The 19,740-nt window shown below is 33.6% G+C and overlaps 1 protein-coding gene and 3 long non-coding RNA genes across 12 annotated transcripts in view; 1 reads left to right on the forward strand and 3 right to left on the reverse strand.

The window, feature by feature from the left end:
• The first annotated feature begins 3,821 nt into the window (after positions 1 to 3,821).
• The window catches only part of LOC119069196 (transcription factor RFX3), a 34,618-nt gene continuing 18,699 nt past the window's right edge, over positions 3,822 to 19,740 (forward strand). For 2 of the 9 annotated variants that reach the window (XM_037173147.1, XM_037173151.1), the window contains exons 1-2: positions 3,829 to 4,104; positions 13,131 to 13,392. In XM_037173147.1, the coding sequence (XP_037029042.1) occupies positions 13,198 to 13,392 (195 nt within the window). In that variant the 5' untranslated portion in view covers positions 3,829 to 4,104; positions 13,131 to 13,197. Of the gene's footprint in view, positions 4,105 to 13,130; positions 13,393 to 19,740 lie in introns of those variants that run through there. The other 7 variants (XM_037173152.1, XM_037173148.1, XM_037173145.1 and 4 more) reach the window with 6 other exon arrangements.
• Positions 13,201 to 14,143, reverse strand: LOC119069295. Its single transcript, XR_005086294.1, has 2 exons — positions 13,800 to 14,143; positions 13,201 to 13,648 (listed from the first exon to the last, which is right to left on the reverse strand). It is a non-coding gene; the product is annotated as an uncharacterized LOC119069295 (long non-coding RNA).
• On the reverse strand, positions 15,455 to 15,994 carry LOC119069292. The gene is made up of 2 exons (XR_005086290.1): positions 15,712 to 15,994; positions 15,455 to 15,652 (listed from the first exon to the last, which is right to left on the reverse strand). It is a non-coding gene; the product is annotated as an uncharacterized LOC119069292 (long non-coding RNA).
• Positions 16,894 to 17,369, reverse strand: LOC119069294. The gene is made up of 2 exons (XR_005086293.1): positions 17,134 to 17,369; positions 16,894 to 17,062 (listed from the first exon to the last, which is right to left on the reverse strand). It is a non-coding gene; the product is annotated as an uncharacterized LOC119069294 (long non-coding RNA).

A 19,740-nucleotide genomic window follows, 5' to 3' on the forward strand; every position in this document is an offset into this window, starting at 1 on the left:
TTAGTCAAATAATCATTGAATCTGCTACTTCCTTTTTTCAAGTGGCGTCTAGCGTTTCATCGGAATCACAGCTGAGTTGTCTAGTAATGGCATTCCTATTTTTGTCTATTTTCCAGGGCCTATTATTTGGGAATCGATTTTGGGAATATTTGGGAATATTTGGGAATATTTGTGAATTTTGGGAATATTTGGGAATATTTGAGAATATTTGGGAATATTTGGGAATATTTGGGAATATTTGGGAATATTTGTGAATTTTGGGAATATTTGGGAATATTTGTGAATATTTGGGAATTTTGGGAATATTTGAGAATTTTTGTGAATATTTGGGGATTAATTCCCAAATAATTACTCCTTTTGAATATATTATCCCAAAATGTTTGGTTTCTATTTTGTATTGTTATCAATAAAGCTTTATAAATCGTGTTTAAATACCATTGACATTTAATTTCATCCATCAGAAGTTTATTTTCGATGTTCACAAATGACTTAGAAATAAACCAGTGGCAATACAGCAGGTATTTTCTATCGTTAAAACTTTTACACCTCGTCTACTTCCCAAATATTCCCAAAATTCACAAATATTCCCAAATATTCACAAATGTTCCCAAATATTCACAAATATTCACAAATATTCCCAAATATTCCCAAATATTCCCAAATATTCCCAAATATTCACAAATATTCACAAATATTCCCAAATATTCCCAAATATTCCCAAAATTCACAAATATTCCCAAATATTCCAAAAATTCACCAATATTCACAAATATCCCCAAATATTCAAAAATATTAACAATATTGATTCCCAAACCATGAGGCCGATGAAATCACAGTAGGCACTGCGTTACTGTTATACAGATAGATGACTTGTTTTTGTTGTATGAGTTAAAACATAATCCTAAGCGGTAGCTCGTATCACTAAAGCCTCCAAATTTGACACTTGTCAATTCAGTGTTCATGCTAGTAGCAGGGCTGTGCCGTAACACATACATTTTTTGGGGTACCTCCAACGCCGCTGGCTTAAAACACTTTATTATGTATCACAAATTTTATAAGCATGATATCCACTGAATCGTTCAAATTTTATTTAAGTCTACGTCTACCTGGTCTTAAATTTTTGTGAATATTTGGGAATATTTGTGAATATTTGGGAATATTTGGGAATATTTGTGAATATTTGTAAATATTTGGGAATATTTGGGAATTTTGGGAATATTTGGGAATATTTGGGAATATTTGTGAATATTTGTAAATATTTGGGAATATTTGGGAATTTTGGGAATATTTGGGAATATTTGGGAATATTTGTGAATATTTGTGAATATTTGGGAATATTTGTGAATATTTGTAAATATTTGGGAATATTTGGGAATTTTGGGAATATTTGGGAATATTTGTGAATATTTGTGAATATTTGGGAATATTTGTGAATATTTGGGAATATCTGTGAATATTTGGGAATTTTGGGAATTTTGGGAATTAATTCCCAAATAATAGGCCCTGCTATTTTCTTTTGTAACGAACACATTTTTTTTGGCATAATTTAGAAGACAAAGCGGGATTGACCTATATATCAAAGATTTGTGATTGAACTGTGATTTAGCGAAGACTGGACATAAAATAGTGGTAAAAAAGAAAGAATTTGGGACAACACAAAAAATTTCTTAAATTTAAAAAGGTAAAAGATTCGAGAAAAGATTATACATCATTTGATGAGAGCTATCTCTTAAAATGAGTTATCGTATGTCACAGGATGTAAATATTGTCAAACAAATCTAAAATTACAAGAAAATCGATCATTTCATATATTTCATCATAGCACTGTTGATTTCATTGATTTTTTTATTATTGTGAAGTGTCCAAAATTGGAATTTATCATATTTCGATAGCCAAATATACCGCTAACTAATGGTGATTCGTCTCTCAGTGCTGTTATGAGGCTGTGAGACGTTGAAAGTGACAAACTCGATAGCATCACAGATATCACAGATTCAAGTTTTTGTCAACAAATGTCTAAGACGAATTCTGAAGATCTTTTGGCCGAACGTCATGTCAAACGAAGATTTGTGGCGCATAGAGCATGGCATTAACAAAGCACCTAGCAGGGTATAGCAGGGTAATAGAGGTTTTTACACGTCAAATAGAGTAGTATTTTGATACCAATAATACCATTAGCAACCCTAATGGTAATTTTGTAATGACATTATGAAAAAAAGGTATGGAAATATTCGCATACTTCGATTAAAGTACTACTTTATTTTTTTCTATTACCCTGCTAGGTGCTTTGGCATTAATGATCAGGAGAAGGAAGTGGAATTGGATAGGACACACTCTACGTAGCCCCAGTAAAGACATAGCGAAAGCTGCGCCAGATTGGAATACACAGGGAAGAGGGGTCCAAAGATTACGTGGAAAAGGAGAATCATCGAAGTAGCCAAGGACGAAGGAAACTCTTGGAGCGAAGTGAAAGCCTTGGCCCTGAATCGTTTGCGATGGAGGCAATTTGTTGGTACCTTATGCTCCCCCGCGGAGTAAGACAAGATGATGAATGGTGATTTGGACCCCAACTATTAACTTATTTTGACTTGATAGAATCGGCTAATCGAGAATAGAATCTAGTGGCTAGACTTCAATCTTGCTTTTTAGTAGCGAGCTGGATGTAATTTTTATACAGCCATCAGAAGTAAGAAGTAAAGCGGTAAAGTACACTTTAGCTCCACGCTATATTTCTGACAAAGCTGAGAGGCGTAACCATAACCAGAGGGGGAATAAACAGAAACAACCAAGGTCGAAGAAACAACTGAAGAAAACTACAATAAAACTAAAAACATTTACTTTAGTCAATAAAGAAAACTGAGAAAAACTGAGGGAACTTGACTTAGGTATTCTTTTAGAAGAAAGAGGAAACTGAAACAAATAGGATCGACCGGAACTCACGTTCATCCATTCCTCGGTATAACCATTATAATTAATTGACAGAAAATTACTTACTTACTAACTCCATATTGCTGTTCAGACTTTGGGTGATTTCTATTATCCCATTTCCAATATGATTGTGCAATGATGCGCCAAAAAATTCGCAAACAAATTATTGGCTGCACACTTTTGTTGTATGAATTTCGAAATTTCATATGCGCAAAATCGTCAGTGAAAGAGAGAATGAACCCATCATTTTCGAATATGAATATATACACAAAACCATAGCAACGGTGTAATAACATTCGATTGGTTTTAGCATTATCCTGCAAGTAAGTCTTTGTAATTGAAAATTTTGCTAGGCCATAAATGACTAGCTGTTAATGCATTGACTTTGAACGTTTTTGGTTGTAAAGAAGTTAATCGAGCGCAAGTACAACTTATTTCGGCAAAGATGTTTGAAATTTCAAAGATGTTTTGAACGAACTACAATAAAACGAAATGAAACGCAGATATTTTTTTTATTTTGTCAAGTTGAATTATCGACACTGGCTATAACCACGTAAAATACCAATTCATTTGGTCGTTTACCAGCTGGTATGCTGGATAACACTCGTTTAACGCCTGAACTTCTTCAATTAAATTAATTATTTTCTGAATTTCTTATTTCAAAAAAATCTTTGATACGAATTCTTATCTAAATCATATTTTAATTAATTAATTTGGAGGACTATAGGCACATTCAGTGTAATGTAGTTCCCGCCATTAGTTCGAAAACATTTCGGTACATTTTGTGGTAATGATCTGAAAGGTATTACCGGTATTACACAGTTTGTATATGGGATTTCAACCTAACAAAAACGAAAAAATCTGCTCGACGATATACCAAAAAATTGTGTCCGAAGTGTCATACCACAGGTGAATACGATTTATTTCGGCAAAGATGTTTTGACATTTTCGAATATGAATATATACACAAAACCATAGCAACGGTGTAACAACATTCGATTCGTTTTAGCATTATCCTGCAAGTAAGTCTTTGTAATTAAAAATTTTGCTAGACCGTAAATGACTAGCTGTTAAAGCATTGCCTTTGAACGTTTTTTGTTGTTAAAAAGTTAATCGAGTGAAAACACAATTTATATTAAATGAAATTTAAAAATGGCTGACGAATCACAAAAAAAGGTATTCCATCTATTCCTTTTATTTACATTTTTTTTTTGTTCGTATAATCCCAATTGTCATATCGTTTGTTTACGGGATGAGTTCAAATGGGCCAAGAGTGCCAAGCGACTGATTGTCGGATTAATTAGTTACACATTTCCTCTCACTGACTGTACAATGTCATATGTCATACATGTACATAGTAATATAGTAATATACGGTAGACTATAAGTTGTGCATAAATTTTATGTGGGATTCAAAGTTGCATACATAATGTTTTCTCTGTATCAAATCAGTACAACTTTGTGCGTTACTAACTTGTAAATAAGACAAAATTGCTTCGATGTGATGAAGACGACTTTCTGCACCTATGCTACATAGGAAACACACCGATTATGTTTGATTACTACAAATCTCATATTGATTAATCAAAATGCTGTACGTTTCATAGTTTCATTCGTTTTGTAAGCAATCATTGCATACTGTAAGCCGCAAGTAGGTACATATCACTTCTGGTGCACAGAGAATATTGGTTTTCCCGGAAATTTAGTTACAGAAAGTGATTGTTTGCAACATTACGCATTTATAGTTATTGAATTCACACACTGTCAAATGAGCCGACATGCATTTTGAATGGTGCATCCGTTCAATGGGTCGTGATAGTATATTATCGAATATTATTCGTTAGCGAAATAATCTCGAAAGGGATACTATTCCAATCGCGATTAGCATTATTATTGATGACAAAAATCACAATAATGTGAAATGACAACATGTTTCTTTTGAGGAGCGATGTCTTCATTAAACAAAAAAACATAAATTACCCGTTTTAGAGTTGCGATTACAACTTTACAAATGGCTAGCGGTCGTGCGGTCTGGCAAAAAAAGGCAATTGTTTTGGGATTTAGTTTTAATTTTTATTCCTCTAGAATTCTGATTCCTAGGAGAAACACCTTTTCGGAAACTCTGACTCTGGAATTACTTATCACTGAGAAATATGACTCTCCACAGATTGTCTTTATCCATATCATCGTCATCTGCTTCCTTACTCCGCGAGGGAGCATAGGTTGTCCACAAAACTTCGCCATCGTATTCGATTCATCGCGAGTGCCTTGACTTCCGTCCACTCTTTCTCGGCTGTCCAATGCGGTTTTCGCGATGCTTCCAAAAGGCCGCCGAATGGTGTGACCGATCCAGTTTCTTTATCCATCTACTAATAGTTAATGCTCATGTCCAGGACTTAAGTTTACTTTTCTGCAGGCCAACTTCATCACAAAATATGACTTACACAGCGATCCCGATTTTTTTCACATTTTTTAAAAAATAATTTCTTTGAATTAACAATAATCAAATTTCGATAAAAATGTATCAAGAAGTAACTTAAAATAACCAAAAAATTAAGAAAGAATTAAGAAAGACTGAACTTGACTGAAAAGTATGGCAACTGTTTTTTGAATTTTTAAAAGGTAATTGTGATCGCGAAGGTATCGGAGACCGTGGGTTTTGTTCCTTATATTCGCTCTATGCATCCCACATATATAAAAGAAGCTACTCTCCTTACATATATTATACTAAATTAAGTTCCTTAATGTTTAGGGCTTAAAAACTTGCCTCCGGCTCGAGCTGAAAACCTTTATTTTCTTTTTAAGCCTATTGTCCGATGAGTCTTCCTGTGAGCTATATATTACATGACCACATCTTAATAATTCAAATCGAAAACCAATTGGGCGTCATTTGAAACATGAAGCGAACAAAATAATTGAATCTGTTACTTCATTTGTATCGCAGACGACTAGTCGGTTCTATAAAGTTATTGTTGATTTCAATAAGGCCCTGAACCTTATAGGGTTATACAGTCCTGTCATCTCGAAATGGTTAGCCCGCATAATTATTTCGTGCGAAATTCTTTAAGAACTTCTGTCAGAGCCAGTTATATTAACACCGTACTCAATAGGACATTCGATATTTTCAACGTTGCGAATTGGTAACGGACTATTAGAATATCTACGAATAAGTGTTACGTAGAAAGCTCAATGGATTACCTATTACAAAAGGTTTCAATTGCAATTCAACGGAGACCATTGAGAACTCGATCTGATCAACATGTACGACGTAAGAACACGTTTCGATTGAAAATGAAATTAGTTTGAAGGGATTCTGCATATCTACGTGAATATTTGATAAAAAAAAAAATTTAAAAAAAAATTTGACGAGGAGCGAACCCAAGACCATTGCATAAAAGTGACGCGCTCTAACCGATTCGGCTACTGAGACTTCGAATGAAATGGATTTGTTGACAAGTTTTGTTTTGCACAATGTTTGTGTGCATGTGTGTATTAGTATATTTTCCAGTTTTCGTTTATGTATGACATACTCACCCCGTTCGTGTTATGTACAGATCTCATTACCCCTCCTACCACATAATAATTATTATCAAGTTGACATTTCACACAATCTGTAATGAGTGTCCTTAACAAAGCCTGTCTTAATTATCAAAATTAGTGTTTCACCGTCTTCGTGTTCAATTTAGATGTGTCTTAACCTGTTCTTCCAGAACCTTGAACTATAACGCGAATTGAGAGGGAAACCACTCTTTTGTGATTAACATGGTTAACATCAGTTAATCAGCAACATGATAAATGTGAATACGCACGGTTTCTCAGTGATTAACCATGATTAACCCCCACATTTCACGATTAATTACAGTTTTGTGACGATTCACTTGGTTAAATGCTGGTTAATCACAGTTTCGTCATCATGTTAATCACTGGTTGGTTCATCATGTCTTTTTATTACTGTGATTAACATGAACATCAATAAACAAGAGTGGTTTCTCCCTCGACGCGAATCTATAAATAAAAAATCGAAAACTATCGAAAAAAGCAAAATAATTTTAGAGCACAGAAAACAACATGTCCGTCCACTGTAACGCACAGTCTAACTTCCCGAACCTTTCCCGAACTAGAATCGTGGATTATAAGAATCTAAAAACACCCGAATTACAAAACATAACGGAATTCAGTTTTCTGCTAGTGAAAATTCTATCCGCCTGATTACTATGAATCATCCTTTTCCAACTCAATAACAGAAACCTTTGGGGATTCTATATTTGACCGATAAATAAATTCAAAACTACCGATAAAAAATAATAAATTACCGATAAATACGGTAGTTCTAGAATTAATTTCGCTAAAGAAGCCTCTTAGCATAAGTTAGGAATAACATTTTGTTTATAGTGTGTCGGAAATGAGCGACGAACACTAGACACTAGAGAGACAAACTATATTCAGTCAGTGACGAATAGTAAAACTGTCGTTGGTCTTTTCGAGTTTCGCAACGAAAACTACGTAATTGGCTTTATTTAATTTTGTAAATCGTGTAGAAACCCACAATATTGAAATTGAGATTGCATGAAGAAAGTTTTTAGTTTTAAGCTCGAATTCGCTTGAATTCCATCACTACATTGTTCGAATCATAAAATATATTCGAAATATTGTACTTATTCATCTGCTTTACTTAAAAAGTTTTCCGCTGTTTGTGTCTTTGATGTTATTAACATCATGTTAACTTCCTCAAAACCGAAATAAAAACTCGAAAATGTTTCATACACATCTAGAGGTAAATTGAGATTTAGAGAATTGTTCGTCATCAAATTTTATGGGTGTTGCAAGCAAACATAGGACTATACACACCCGTACGAATTGCGAATTGGTTTGTTAAGGTACAATGGCAGTAAACCTTTTCACTGTAAATTTTCTACAACAAAATTAAAAGAGTTCAACCAATACAAAGTAACGAAAGTCAAAATGTTATAAAATATATGGTAAATTAATAGTAAGCCGACAGCACTGGTTACCAAAAGGCGGGTCAGGCGTTCTGCTTAAAAGGGCTTAAACTTAGTATTAGAGTAAATTCTTGGAAGAACCGTCAATATAGCAATTCTATTTTTAAAAAAATAAAGTCAAGGAGGCATTGGAATTGTCCCATTAGCCCAAATGACCAGTTCGGACCTGATTGATTGTCGACAAAATTAATGCAACCTTCTTTAACTTTATAGTTCAGAAATGTTGGAAAGTTTTGACGAGCTACAATTTGATTTTAATTTTTCCGCTTAGATTTTCAGAACCCTATTGTTAAATATTGTGATGGAGTTCGCTTATTAAATTATCTAGCTACCTATCCGTTACCTGTTTTCTTGTGACTGTTGCAACTTCCTAGATCAAACCTACAAGCAAACTTTTGGGATTTTAAAGTTAACTGATTTACTATCGCTGCACTAACATTTTTTATGACATACTCTCAGTCCAATAACATCTCAGGCATTTGGTGTATTTCGCGTGGTTTCCAATCTAGCAATCTCAAGATTCATAAATTGTTAGATAAGACAACATCCCTTACACGGTTTTGACTGAAAGTATCGAATTTAATCATTTAGAGAGGAAAAGGCAACTTCTACTTCTTTCCAACCCTTTTATTAACGATACTGTAATCCACTGACTTCTCGATACATCTAGTCCAAATGCTACAAAAGTTGTAGCAAACGTACTAGTCCCGCTATTTACACGGATGTAAAATAGAAAGAAAAAAAGTTTCAAACCGAATTATGTCAGCTGTTAAGCATAATAATCTAATTAAAACTTTTATTCAAACATTTGATCGTTTCATGTTAATCGAACCAATGTATAATTTGCATTTGATTGGTTGGAGTCGAGAGAGAGAAAATAAAAAAAAATGTGAAACAGGCTTCACGACTGGGTGATATGTACTAAAAATGCGTTTTATTTCACAGGGAAAAAAACAAACAAAATTATTTTATTAGAAGGATAATAATTTTGAAACGGTATTCTGAACCTTTACTACTGACATCGTCATACAACGTAACACACAGAAAAAAATTGTAATTGAACAAGCAGGTGCATTACTGGTGTGTAACGTTCTGGTTGGCTGAATTCATATTACTAATGGGGATTTTAAATGACGGTAAAAAGGACAGTACGTTACACACAGCTTATACAATCTAATTTCGTTGAAAACAACAATTAATGAAGTGAAGTCTAAATGATCACTGCAAAAAAATGGAAAAGTTTTTCATTTTCCAGCAACAAAAAGAAGAGTGGCCATTCTACGAAGAAGAAAAAAACGTATTTTCACATCAATTTTTGGAAAATAAAAATAAATATTTTTTACCAAAATTAAAAAACAGACAGAAAAAAGAAATTGAACCCATCATCGTTGCCTAGCACCTGTCATTTATATTTAAATTTTATCTATCGAACAAGCAAGATAGCGCCCTATCAAACTTATTTTCCTATTCACAAAACGCAATCATTGTACACACATAGTTATATATTACACACCACCGTAGAACAGAAAAAAATAAAACAATTTTTTTTCCCTACATACATACATCTTGTGTGTAACTCCAATTAAATTGAACCTGCCCCATTTCATTTTCGTGTATCTAAATTTTTCCCTGTTACAAGTCATACACGGTGCAATACATTCGCGGTGCAATTTGTAGTGGAAAATGTAAGTTTTACTACAATTTTTTGTTTTGTTGTAGGGTGGTGTTAGTTATCACTTAAATTTTTCGTTTTTGTTTTCTTTTTTCTCTTCTACATTTTTCATCTAAAACAACCCACACGCGTAAATAAAAACAGCTTTATTTGATCAATAAATAAAATATGTTTTATAATAATGGGTCTATATCCATTTGCAGCATTATAGTTTCTAACGGGAGAGGGCATTTGAAATTTCTATAATTTTTAGTAATGTTTATATCGAACAACTGGGTAGTTGGTTTGATGAGTGTAATATTCGATAATAATTTTTAATTTGAACCAACCGAAAAACATTATTATTTTAGTTTGTGAGGTTTATAGCGGATTTGGTTCTGTTTCGTTTCGTCTTCGTTTTTATTTTTATTTTGCTCAAATTTATTTTATTTAATTGAGTGTGTTCGACAATTGAAATTAACGAGGTAAATTCATAAGTTATATATATATTCACGGAAATTTCATCAAAAGATTAAAATATATATTTAAGGCCTTAGAAACCTTGCCATGGAAACACCTTTGCAAGATGATTTCATGGCAACGCCCTTACATATTGAATTTTGCAAATAGCTATCTGACTTTTTCCTCACGAATTTAGGTTGTTGTTTTTTTTTGCTGCTTCCTTAAATTATGTGAATTAGAAATAAGCTCGGTGCTCTCTCTGTGTGCAAGAATCTGGAAGGAGGAAAAAAAATTGTAATCAATTTCTATTGGCGGTTTCGAATTTAAGGTTCCGATGTAATACTGATGTAATACGTGTATACATAAAGATGGAAAAGTAACGGTTTTGACAATTTTTGTTTTATTTTATTTGCTGATAATGTTGATATTTCGGAAACAAATTTATAATACGAAAAGTACGTAATTGTTTCCTTTGACAATTTTTCTTTCGTTTTCCATAAAAAAGTTAATAGAAAGTTATTAAAAAGAAAACAACAAAAAGGACGAATCGGGTCATTCGTAAATCACAGCTTGAAGGCCCGATAAAAAAGTTATTTTATTATACCCGTCTGGTTCGGTTGAATTTGGGACTAGAGAAAATATTGTGAAATGATGACCAGTGAGACCATTAACCTAAACCTATAGATATTACAATGTGTTGAAAAGGTGTTACACCCAACAAAAGTACTTTAGAAACTTTCTGTTTCGATTTTTCTTAAGCCCACATATGTATTAGCCTTAAAGTACTTCATTTGGTGCACTATGTGATAGTTGAGGCTCTTGTCGTTTACTAGTTTTCTTTGAAATTGAAACTATGCGTAAATGTTTTATCTAGTGCTTGAAAATTGTAGATACGTATGTGAGTGTGGGTGGAACTTATCTAATTTCTGAAAAGCAAACTTTCTGATTTCTGACATAGGTTAGAGTCACTACCAACTAAACTAATGGTCGACTACTCCTTTTCTCTATTCTTTTTCGCGGACTGTTTACATGCTTCCTCGGAATATCTGAACAAAACTAATAAAATAAAACTTAACAAAAGAAAATGAGGCGTTGAAATGATTTTACCTTCTGCTAACGAAAAGACTTAAGGATTAAATGAAAATTTTAAAATTTGTAATCAAGTATTCAAAAACACTAACTACTGTGCTATTAGAAATGATTTCAATTTACGATTTTACACGGCCAATCATACTGTTGAGTGATATAGCAAATATTTCTATTCTCAAACTACCAATTCAAAATGGAACGTAATACCATCATTTGAGTATCAGGGCTTTTCTAAGAATTTTCTTTTTGCGCTTTTCGTGGAAACGATACAAAATGATTGGAATGTCTCTAGGCTACCATTAGATAATAGCTTCAAAGATTATTTGTGGGATTGTCTATGTATATCAATCACAACCATAAGCTCAATTTGTTATTTATGTTTTTTGAATTACAAAATAGATACTTTGAGCTTCCAATTTATGGTAAACAGAATATTGTTTATTTAGAACGTTTAAGTATTTGCTCGTTAGCATATGCAAGCAATTACGTTTTTCGTTATTCGAGGTTATTAAACGATTTCTGACAATTTTCTAATGAAATTTTTAAATTTATTCGATTGCTAGTATTTTTACGGTTTACGGTAACATAATTATTGCAAAAAAGCAACGATGGTCTCACATTGTTTTAGTCAACGTATCAACTGAATTTTAACAAAGAAAACTTAAAGAAAGCCCTAAAAATACGTTACACTTGAATAATGAAATAAGTGCGCTAATAAGATTACAATCATGCTTTTAGCGCCATCATTCACAAAGACTTAACACCGCTTCGACGCTTGGGACACAATACTGAGCTTGAGTATCGTGTTTCATAATTATATTCATATTTTGTCCAGCATGCAATAGTTTACATTAGCGGAACTAAAGGGAGAGTGATTTTATTTAGGAATGTGGGGTAGTATTGCATTAATTTGTCAAAGCATCAATTAATTCGGTTTACGTATTTATATTAAACGTTGTATACAAAATGATGCAGAAGTTCTTTTTCCTCTTCTTAGAAGCTGGTTTCATTCATTAATTTTTTTCCTTGTCACCGATAGAAATATGAAGCTTAATCTTTTATTGTTATCTTAGGGAAAATTTTGTGAAATTTAGTAGAGAAAGTGTTTTTCTCAATCAGAAATGATTTTGTTTCATACCCAGATCTCAGAACATCTAGCACTCCAGTCGACGATCTTGTCACTGCTACGATTCGTTCTTAATTCCAGCTTAGCTTATTTTGAACCGTTGTTACAAAGAAATTAATTCCTCGTGAAATTAAAAATGACATTTAATGTGGAAAAATAACAAGATGGCAAGATCTACAGTCAGCGCGTCAATATTTTAATCATGATTTTTACTGTAGCTTTTTTTTGTTTTCATTGGATTCTACATAATTTCTAGCCCCACAAATTTTACAGTTGATATTTAATGGTTTTTATGGTTTCAACAAATATTTCGACTGGGGAAAAAAGCTGTCAGAATCTGTGGGTCTAGAAATATCGGATCCTTCATTAAAAAAACCTTGCTGGCTCACGGAATATAATTATTTTGTTTGTATTGTATTCTAGTATATGAGACAGAAGTTTAGTTAATGATTCTGTGAGAAGACATGTTTATTAATCTACTATTAATTTCGAAAATAATCTATTTTCCTGTAGTAATGTGAATAATTTAACTGACCGGTGAACCCCAATATATTCATTGTTTAGTCCCCATTCCAATCACTGAAAAATTTCTTTGATTCCCAGCTGCAATTAAAAATATAATTTCTTTAGAATTTTCTTTTGGAACGAGTCTTCTTGGACCTTAAAATTGTAATCTAATTCTGTGTAACAGAGCACAATACAATCTCACTACGTGAATCACTTGAACATTCAAATATCATTCCTATGCCAACAACATGATGAACCACAATTTTCGAGTCACATAATATTTAAGTTGATAATGAACCTCATTAGAAAGATTTTAGCTGTTTATTTTCTGGTATATCGTTTTAACGATGCTGTTTTCGTGTTTTCAGGAACGATCGACACTAAATTGAATTTTCGCTATCAACTGCTGTGCAATAGAAACCAAATAAACAAAAAATGGCTACGAGATTAGCTTCACAAAGAAATTTCGTAACAATAACGCCAACAACCAACCAAAATCAATCGCAATCACTGTCCGAAATGACCACCACTTCGAGCAATAATGGTGAAATAATAACAATAACTTCAACTGGAAATTCAGCGATTTCGGAATCAATTCATCACAATGATTCGAGTATTCCCCTGCAACAGGTAACTCTTCTGTTTATTTAATAACAACATTTTCATTGTAAATACAATTAATCGATCAATTATAATCACATCGCCGTCTGGTCGTTTGCGTTTTTTTTTTATTTTGTAAATGTTTGCAATTTTTAAATATAAGTTATGGAGTCACATGAAAAGCATATGGTTGATGTTTTGGGCTTGGGCTTGCACGAAAACTTACATGAAAACATTTGTGCTATACCGGCAAACTGTTTATAAACCGTATCGCATAAATTTCCATCTGCAAATAGAAATAATCACTTAAAACGCGAAACTCAGTCCTTAAAACTTTTGACAAAAATTTCCAATTTTTTGGGCTAGTGAAATTTCGGTAAACAATCTGAAACATCTAAGATTTTTGCGACAATCATTGCGACTCGCGATACACTTACGCTTGTAATTTTTACATTCGAAAATAATTTTTTGATCGGCGATGAAGCAATCGGTGTCGCATTTTGTCCCAAGAAAATCGATGTTGCTATTCGAGTCCTTTGCACCATGAGCGAGAAGACAGATACTGCTTGTAATCGTACTTGACAATTCGTCACTGATGGATACAACCGTCGTCGTCGACACTACGAATGCTAATAGTAAAGTCAATGTTCTGAACATTGTGTAGGTACCTCGAATGATTCGAAATCTATTTAACACCCAGCATTTATAAACTTCGTTTATTTTCTGAAAAAGTGAAGATATTCACGAATGAACTTTATATTCCTCGATTCGACTATTAATAAGAGTCATGCCAACTTTTATTGCTCTTTTTTATTGATCAAATGTGGCGGTACGCATATTTGAATCACGTTCACACGAAGTATTGGCGCAAGTGTAACATACCATGTTATAGAAAGCATGCGGAAGAGGGGATCAAATCAAAAGTTCGCAAAATGGTATGGACGTCCTTAAATGAATGATCAGCTAGATTATTTTTCTATAACGAGACTTAATGTAATCATTCTGCATGCTAGCCGTAAAAACGATGAACTTGCGGCTATTTTGGAATTCAATGAATACGAAGTTTAATTTAAACTATTAGATTGGTGCTTGGTATCGTACTGACATCGGAGCTATGTTTCTAAAAATATACAAAATTTTCAGTCGATCCTGATTTTCTGAATTTACACGGTCGATTGCGACATAAATTACGAGAATGTCGTTGCCTCTGTCGCACCAAATACCAATAGAATAGTATTTTACATGACTATGAAAAGTAGAGTATTCGTGTGAATTTTGTTGATCCGAGGCGAAGCCGAACGAGACTTCATTTTTATCCCGAGTGATTTAATGGATTTTACATACTGAAGTCGTCGAAAGACGTGCTTCAAACATGAAAAGTACGGTTTTCGACGCATGTAGCATGTAAAAGAATTTTTTTAATTTTTTAACATAAAAAAAGGAAAACAAAAAGAAAACCAGGTGCTCACGTAAATCATGTTAATCCACCCGTCGCCTAAGGAGCAATAGCTTCCACGAAAATGATTCTGTGTTCAAAAAGCTATCCACATATCTTAGAACAATTTTTGTTCAAGTTGTAAATACCTCGGGATGATTGTAGCAGTTTTTAGAAAGCACTCTTATGTAGAGAGCTGAGAACACAGATCTGATTGGTTCTATCCATCTAGTTCTTGACGTTGGGGTTTTTTATCTTAAGATTTTACCAGGTCCAAGCTGGTTACCCAAAGACGATCGCGCTCGGGGCGTTAATTAAGATGAAAATAGTTTAAGTAATTCGGGCCATTTTCGGAGTGTTGAAATGTTTAAAGACAAGTTCTGGTATTGTGGGAATTTGCAGAAACTTTTGTGTAGCTTACATAGTATAGTATAGAGAAAATGTACCTAGCTGCTGGCACAACGACTAGAATTATGCCCGAAACTCTTTGGAACTTTCCGTTGCTCAATTTCCACTGTCATTAAATAAAACCAATTTAACGTTAAATCTACCCTCAGCAATGCGTTCCTTTTGAAAACGTAATTGGTATTACGATTCGTACAAAGTTTGATTTTCTCATTTTGAAAGTCACAGAAACGTTGACAAATAAACACCGGCTTCGATTCCAGTTACATTTTATTTCTTTTATCAACTTCAAAATAAAGCACTGTTGCTGCTCAACATATTATATCGCTATTATCATACCTGGTGATACAAACCCAGTGTCTTCACAAAAAAATGATGTAAACGCTGCCTTAACCTTTTTAATAGAGTACCCAAATAGTTTACTTGCGTTAATATCACGGCAAAAATGATCTATTAAACGTTCATGCAATTCAGACAAGTTTTTCGGTAACAAAATGATCAAGAAATACCTGAATAATATGGTTGCCAATCGTCGTTGCCTTTCGGTACGCAATCATTTAATATTAAAATTGTGTGACCTTTAGTGTCTACAACACAACCTCCCTTACAGTGTCTGTTTCCGACGGCAATCTTCGGCGTGCTCTTCTCGGCTGAATCACATAGACATGACACCAATCCATCGTCGTAAGCTGTACTCGAATCGATAAATAGAAGTGCAGTAAGTAATGCAAAACGAATTGTTGAGTGCATTGTGAATTTGAATTGTAACTGCTGTCCCATGTTCCGACAATTTTCATTATATAGCAACTGCAATCGTTTTCATGGCGTAAAGTCGAATGCACGATCTGCATGTGAGTCGTGACGAAAAATATTAAAATGAAATGAAAGCATTTTCGACAAGTTTGAAGCTTAACAATACACCAAAAGGTGGCACGGTTCGATAAAAACGTAATAAAATTGTCAGTTGATGCAATAAATCCTTAAGTACCGGGACAATTCTGGCACATTATTAGTCTTGAGCATGAACATTTATCAAGTAGCTTGACAACACATTTCCAACTTATTTCCAAAGAAAACTGCATAAATTCTTATGGGTGTCTTCATGTCTCCTTCGCTACACATTAATAAGCAATGTGTAAAGATTTAACGATCCGCTTTTTACAGAATGTAATGACCCTCGCTGTCATCTACCAGTATAACTATGGTTTCTCTATGCAAACCTTGGCTATACTGCACAGCATGGTCTATGTTTCAAATCGTAAGGTGTTCTTCGTTGAACAAAATATCACGGTTTCTTGTTCCTTTTAACATTAATTACCTAATAGGCTGGAATTTCAATGCCTCTTCAAAAGATATTTACTTTCGACTAGTAGTCGTCAGAGATTATGGAAAACATGTTGCAGATCAATGCAATATGACAATCTTGTATTTTGTACAAAGCAAACGTAATCTACTGAGACAAGGAATACTTCCACTCGTTTAATTAAATTTTAATTGTAATCTATGTAATTTCTTGTAACCCTTACGCCCAGGTCTTTGCATCGTTAACTATATTGAGACTTACACTGCAATCAGTATGTCACATACCGTCACATACCTTACTGCAATTTATATTACAATTCAATTAAGGTGGCTGAAGAACACCAATGTTTGTCCTTATTGTCATAGTTAAAATAAAGTGGAAAACAGGCTTTCAGTTAAAATATTTTAATTGTTTCCGTCCTTACTTATCGCTGTGTACAAATAATATCAAACCTGATGAGACACAGCCACTATCGATACATACAAAGCCAAGCTCCATCATATTGTTAACAAAATCCATCGTTTCGTTGTGCCTGCTGATGGTCTCACAGAAATTTGCTAGAGAAGTGTATTCTATGAGTTGCAGAGTGGATCCTAAATGTACATCAAAGAAACTGTAAAAAATTTACCGTCTGGGTTCGTCTCTGATTCACAATCATTGAATATTATAATCGTTGTTCCAGTGTTCTCATCTGCGAGGCAACCCGTTAGGCAGTTCCTATGGTTCAGTGAAAACCGCAAAGCATTTTCTCTCGCTAATGAGCATATTATCGAGACAAATTCGTTTTTTGATGTACATACATCGATCAGTATGAATGCACTTAGAAGTACAAATATTAGGTTCGGACGCATTCTACTTTCCGTTCAGAATAACTAAAAGCTCATGCACTCACAATTTGTATTATATAGCAACCATGTGACCGTATAAACAGATCGTGATGATAAAATATTGTAAATAAAAACGAAATCAGTAAAGCTGAGGAGGGTCCTACACTATACACTCAGATGTTTTCTGTTAGAAATGTGACAACCAATGGAAGAATCGGCCGAATGTTTTCTTAAGTTTCGATAATTTGTAATAAAATTATTTAAAAAGAAATTTAGGGTACGCAAGGACGGATGTCACAGAATTTTCATCTTTTTAAGTAAATAATTTTTAATCTTTCGTAACATTGTATACTACTTTACTGTGCTAATTCGTTAATTTAAAGAAACTGAAAATACCCTGCGTGTCACGAAACATCATAAAATTATCATGAGTCTGTCGTTCAATCACGACAAAGCATGGTCATGCCTGGGTATAAGTTAGATGTTTTATTCTGGATATTTCAATCTTCCAGTACCACTGGTAGAATTTCGCAGTGTCACCTGTAACAGACGGCAAACATATGACAAGATTATTATCGGGTCTATTACTTTAATCTATCGAAGAATTTTTAATCGGTTGATTTCAAATCGTGTACTTCAACATGTTAACATGCATTTTACTGTATGAAGGACTATATTACCCGAAACTTGTCATTATTTTTGTCGTCGTTATCGATATCAGATGAATAGCCGTATGTGACAGGTTAAAATATAACGGAGCCATTAACATCAACTCATTTCTCAGCCTTTATGAATAGTCCGTATGCATCGTTAAAACTTGAAACTCAATCAATTCGAAGTTCAATAGGCTAAATTGACCTGGACAGATGTTTCGATGTAGTGGTTTTAATTGACTCTCATGAAATGAATCGCATACCAAAGTTCGGAGAAAGTATTCAATTGCACAATTCCAGTAATTAATTCTCATCTTTCATCAGCAACTATCATGAGATTGTTTGTTTGATGAATTTTCCGCCGAATGAAACAAACTTTTTCCGTGCTGTATTTGAAAGGTATCGATTTGATAGTATATTACGTCTTTGCTTGTTAGTTATTGTTTTGGCTCGCGTTCGGGTCGTACAAGCAAGGACATATAATTTACTCTTACCGTGCATGTAAAAACTAAAACCAACCGTAATTTGGGAATAGAAAAGCTGTCAAGGTTCCATCAAACGGAAAGTTTATTCGTGGTTTCGGTTCAAAGAAAGTCAAAATGTTTGTGCAATAAAGTGTTATCGCAGTCAGGTTTTTGGACATGGTCGTGTAAAGTTCCATATCCCCGTTTTACTGTTTCTGTTATTTCAACTTTCAAGCATTGTGTGTACATAAACAACATTTGAACTCCTATACCTACGATGAGGAGGGAGTCTTGTCAAGAGTGATACGCTATATTAGATATTCAAAAATACGAACGTCTACTACAATGTCGACCTTAAAAAACATTGATTGTTGCAAACATGCATAAAGTTCGCAATTGTCTGCAATTGTTGTTGCTTTTGCAACGTACAATGAACTGATTCCAAATAAGGACAAACATTTTTCGTATTTTCCGTGTTATTGATTTTCACTGATAAAGTTAGAGATAAATTAATCATCATAAGTTTCTCTCATCATTGAATGTTTTTGAATTCTTTCATTTCCTTCAGAGTCTTGATCGTGAAATGATGAAATTAGCTCAATCATTAAATGATTGAAAAGATGAGTTGTACGGATTCACTTTAACGAGAAGTGTGCAACCACAGTTCTGATAGAAATTTGCAAAAGAAAATAATTTTTGGTCGAGAAAATGTTCTTGCAAAAAAGTTAAAGTTGAGGCTTCGTTTACTGTTTAAACCAGCCAGAATCTTTGATGGATTTATTATTTCTCATTGTTGGCTTCTTCCATTCTACAGTTTTCTTTAAAACCAAAAAGAAAATCATGAAAATTGCTTCATATTTACCCCGAAATACAATTGAAAGCAACACCACATTCAAATAAATATGTAAAAGTAGACCAGAATTTCTTTATTTATATTTAAAAAAACAGTTGCCCTCAGTCTGGTGGTTTTAGTCACGTAATTTGAACTTTGATTTTTTTCCAGTTCTTTTCCTATCAAAGATTATTATTTCCTTTTTCATATTTCTACCTCTAGTCTCTGAGGGACCAGCTTACAACCACTGAATGTTATTGTTCAAATATACTAATTACGAATGCGGAAATTGTTGTACTGAAACTAATTTCTCTGCGACTCATTTTAAAAATGAACTATTTTCCAAACGTTAATTAAACTTTTACTCGCACAAATTTGGCATCAGTTTTGTGATGGGGGGATAAGGTTTGAAAGAGATAGAGGGACGTAGAGAAATCGAGCTGGTACAACCATTATGAT

Source organism: Bradysia coprophila (assembly GCF_014529535.1).
Source record: "Bradysia coprophila strain Holo2 chromosome X unlocalized genomic scaffold, BU_Bcop_v1 contig_26, whole genome shotgun sequence".
Classification (NCBI taxonomy): Eukaryota; Metazoa; Arthropoda; class Insecta; order Diptera; family Sciaridae; genus Bradysia; species Bradysia coprophila.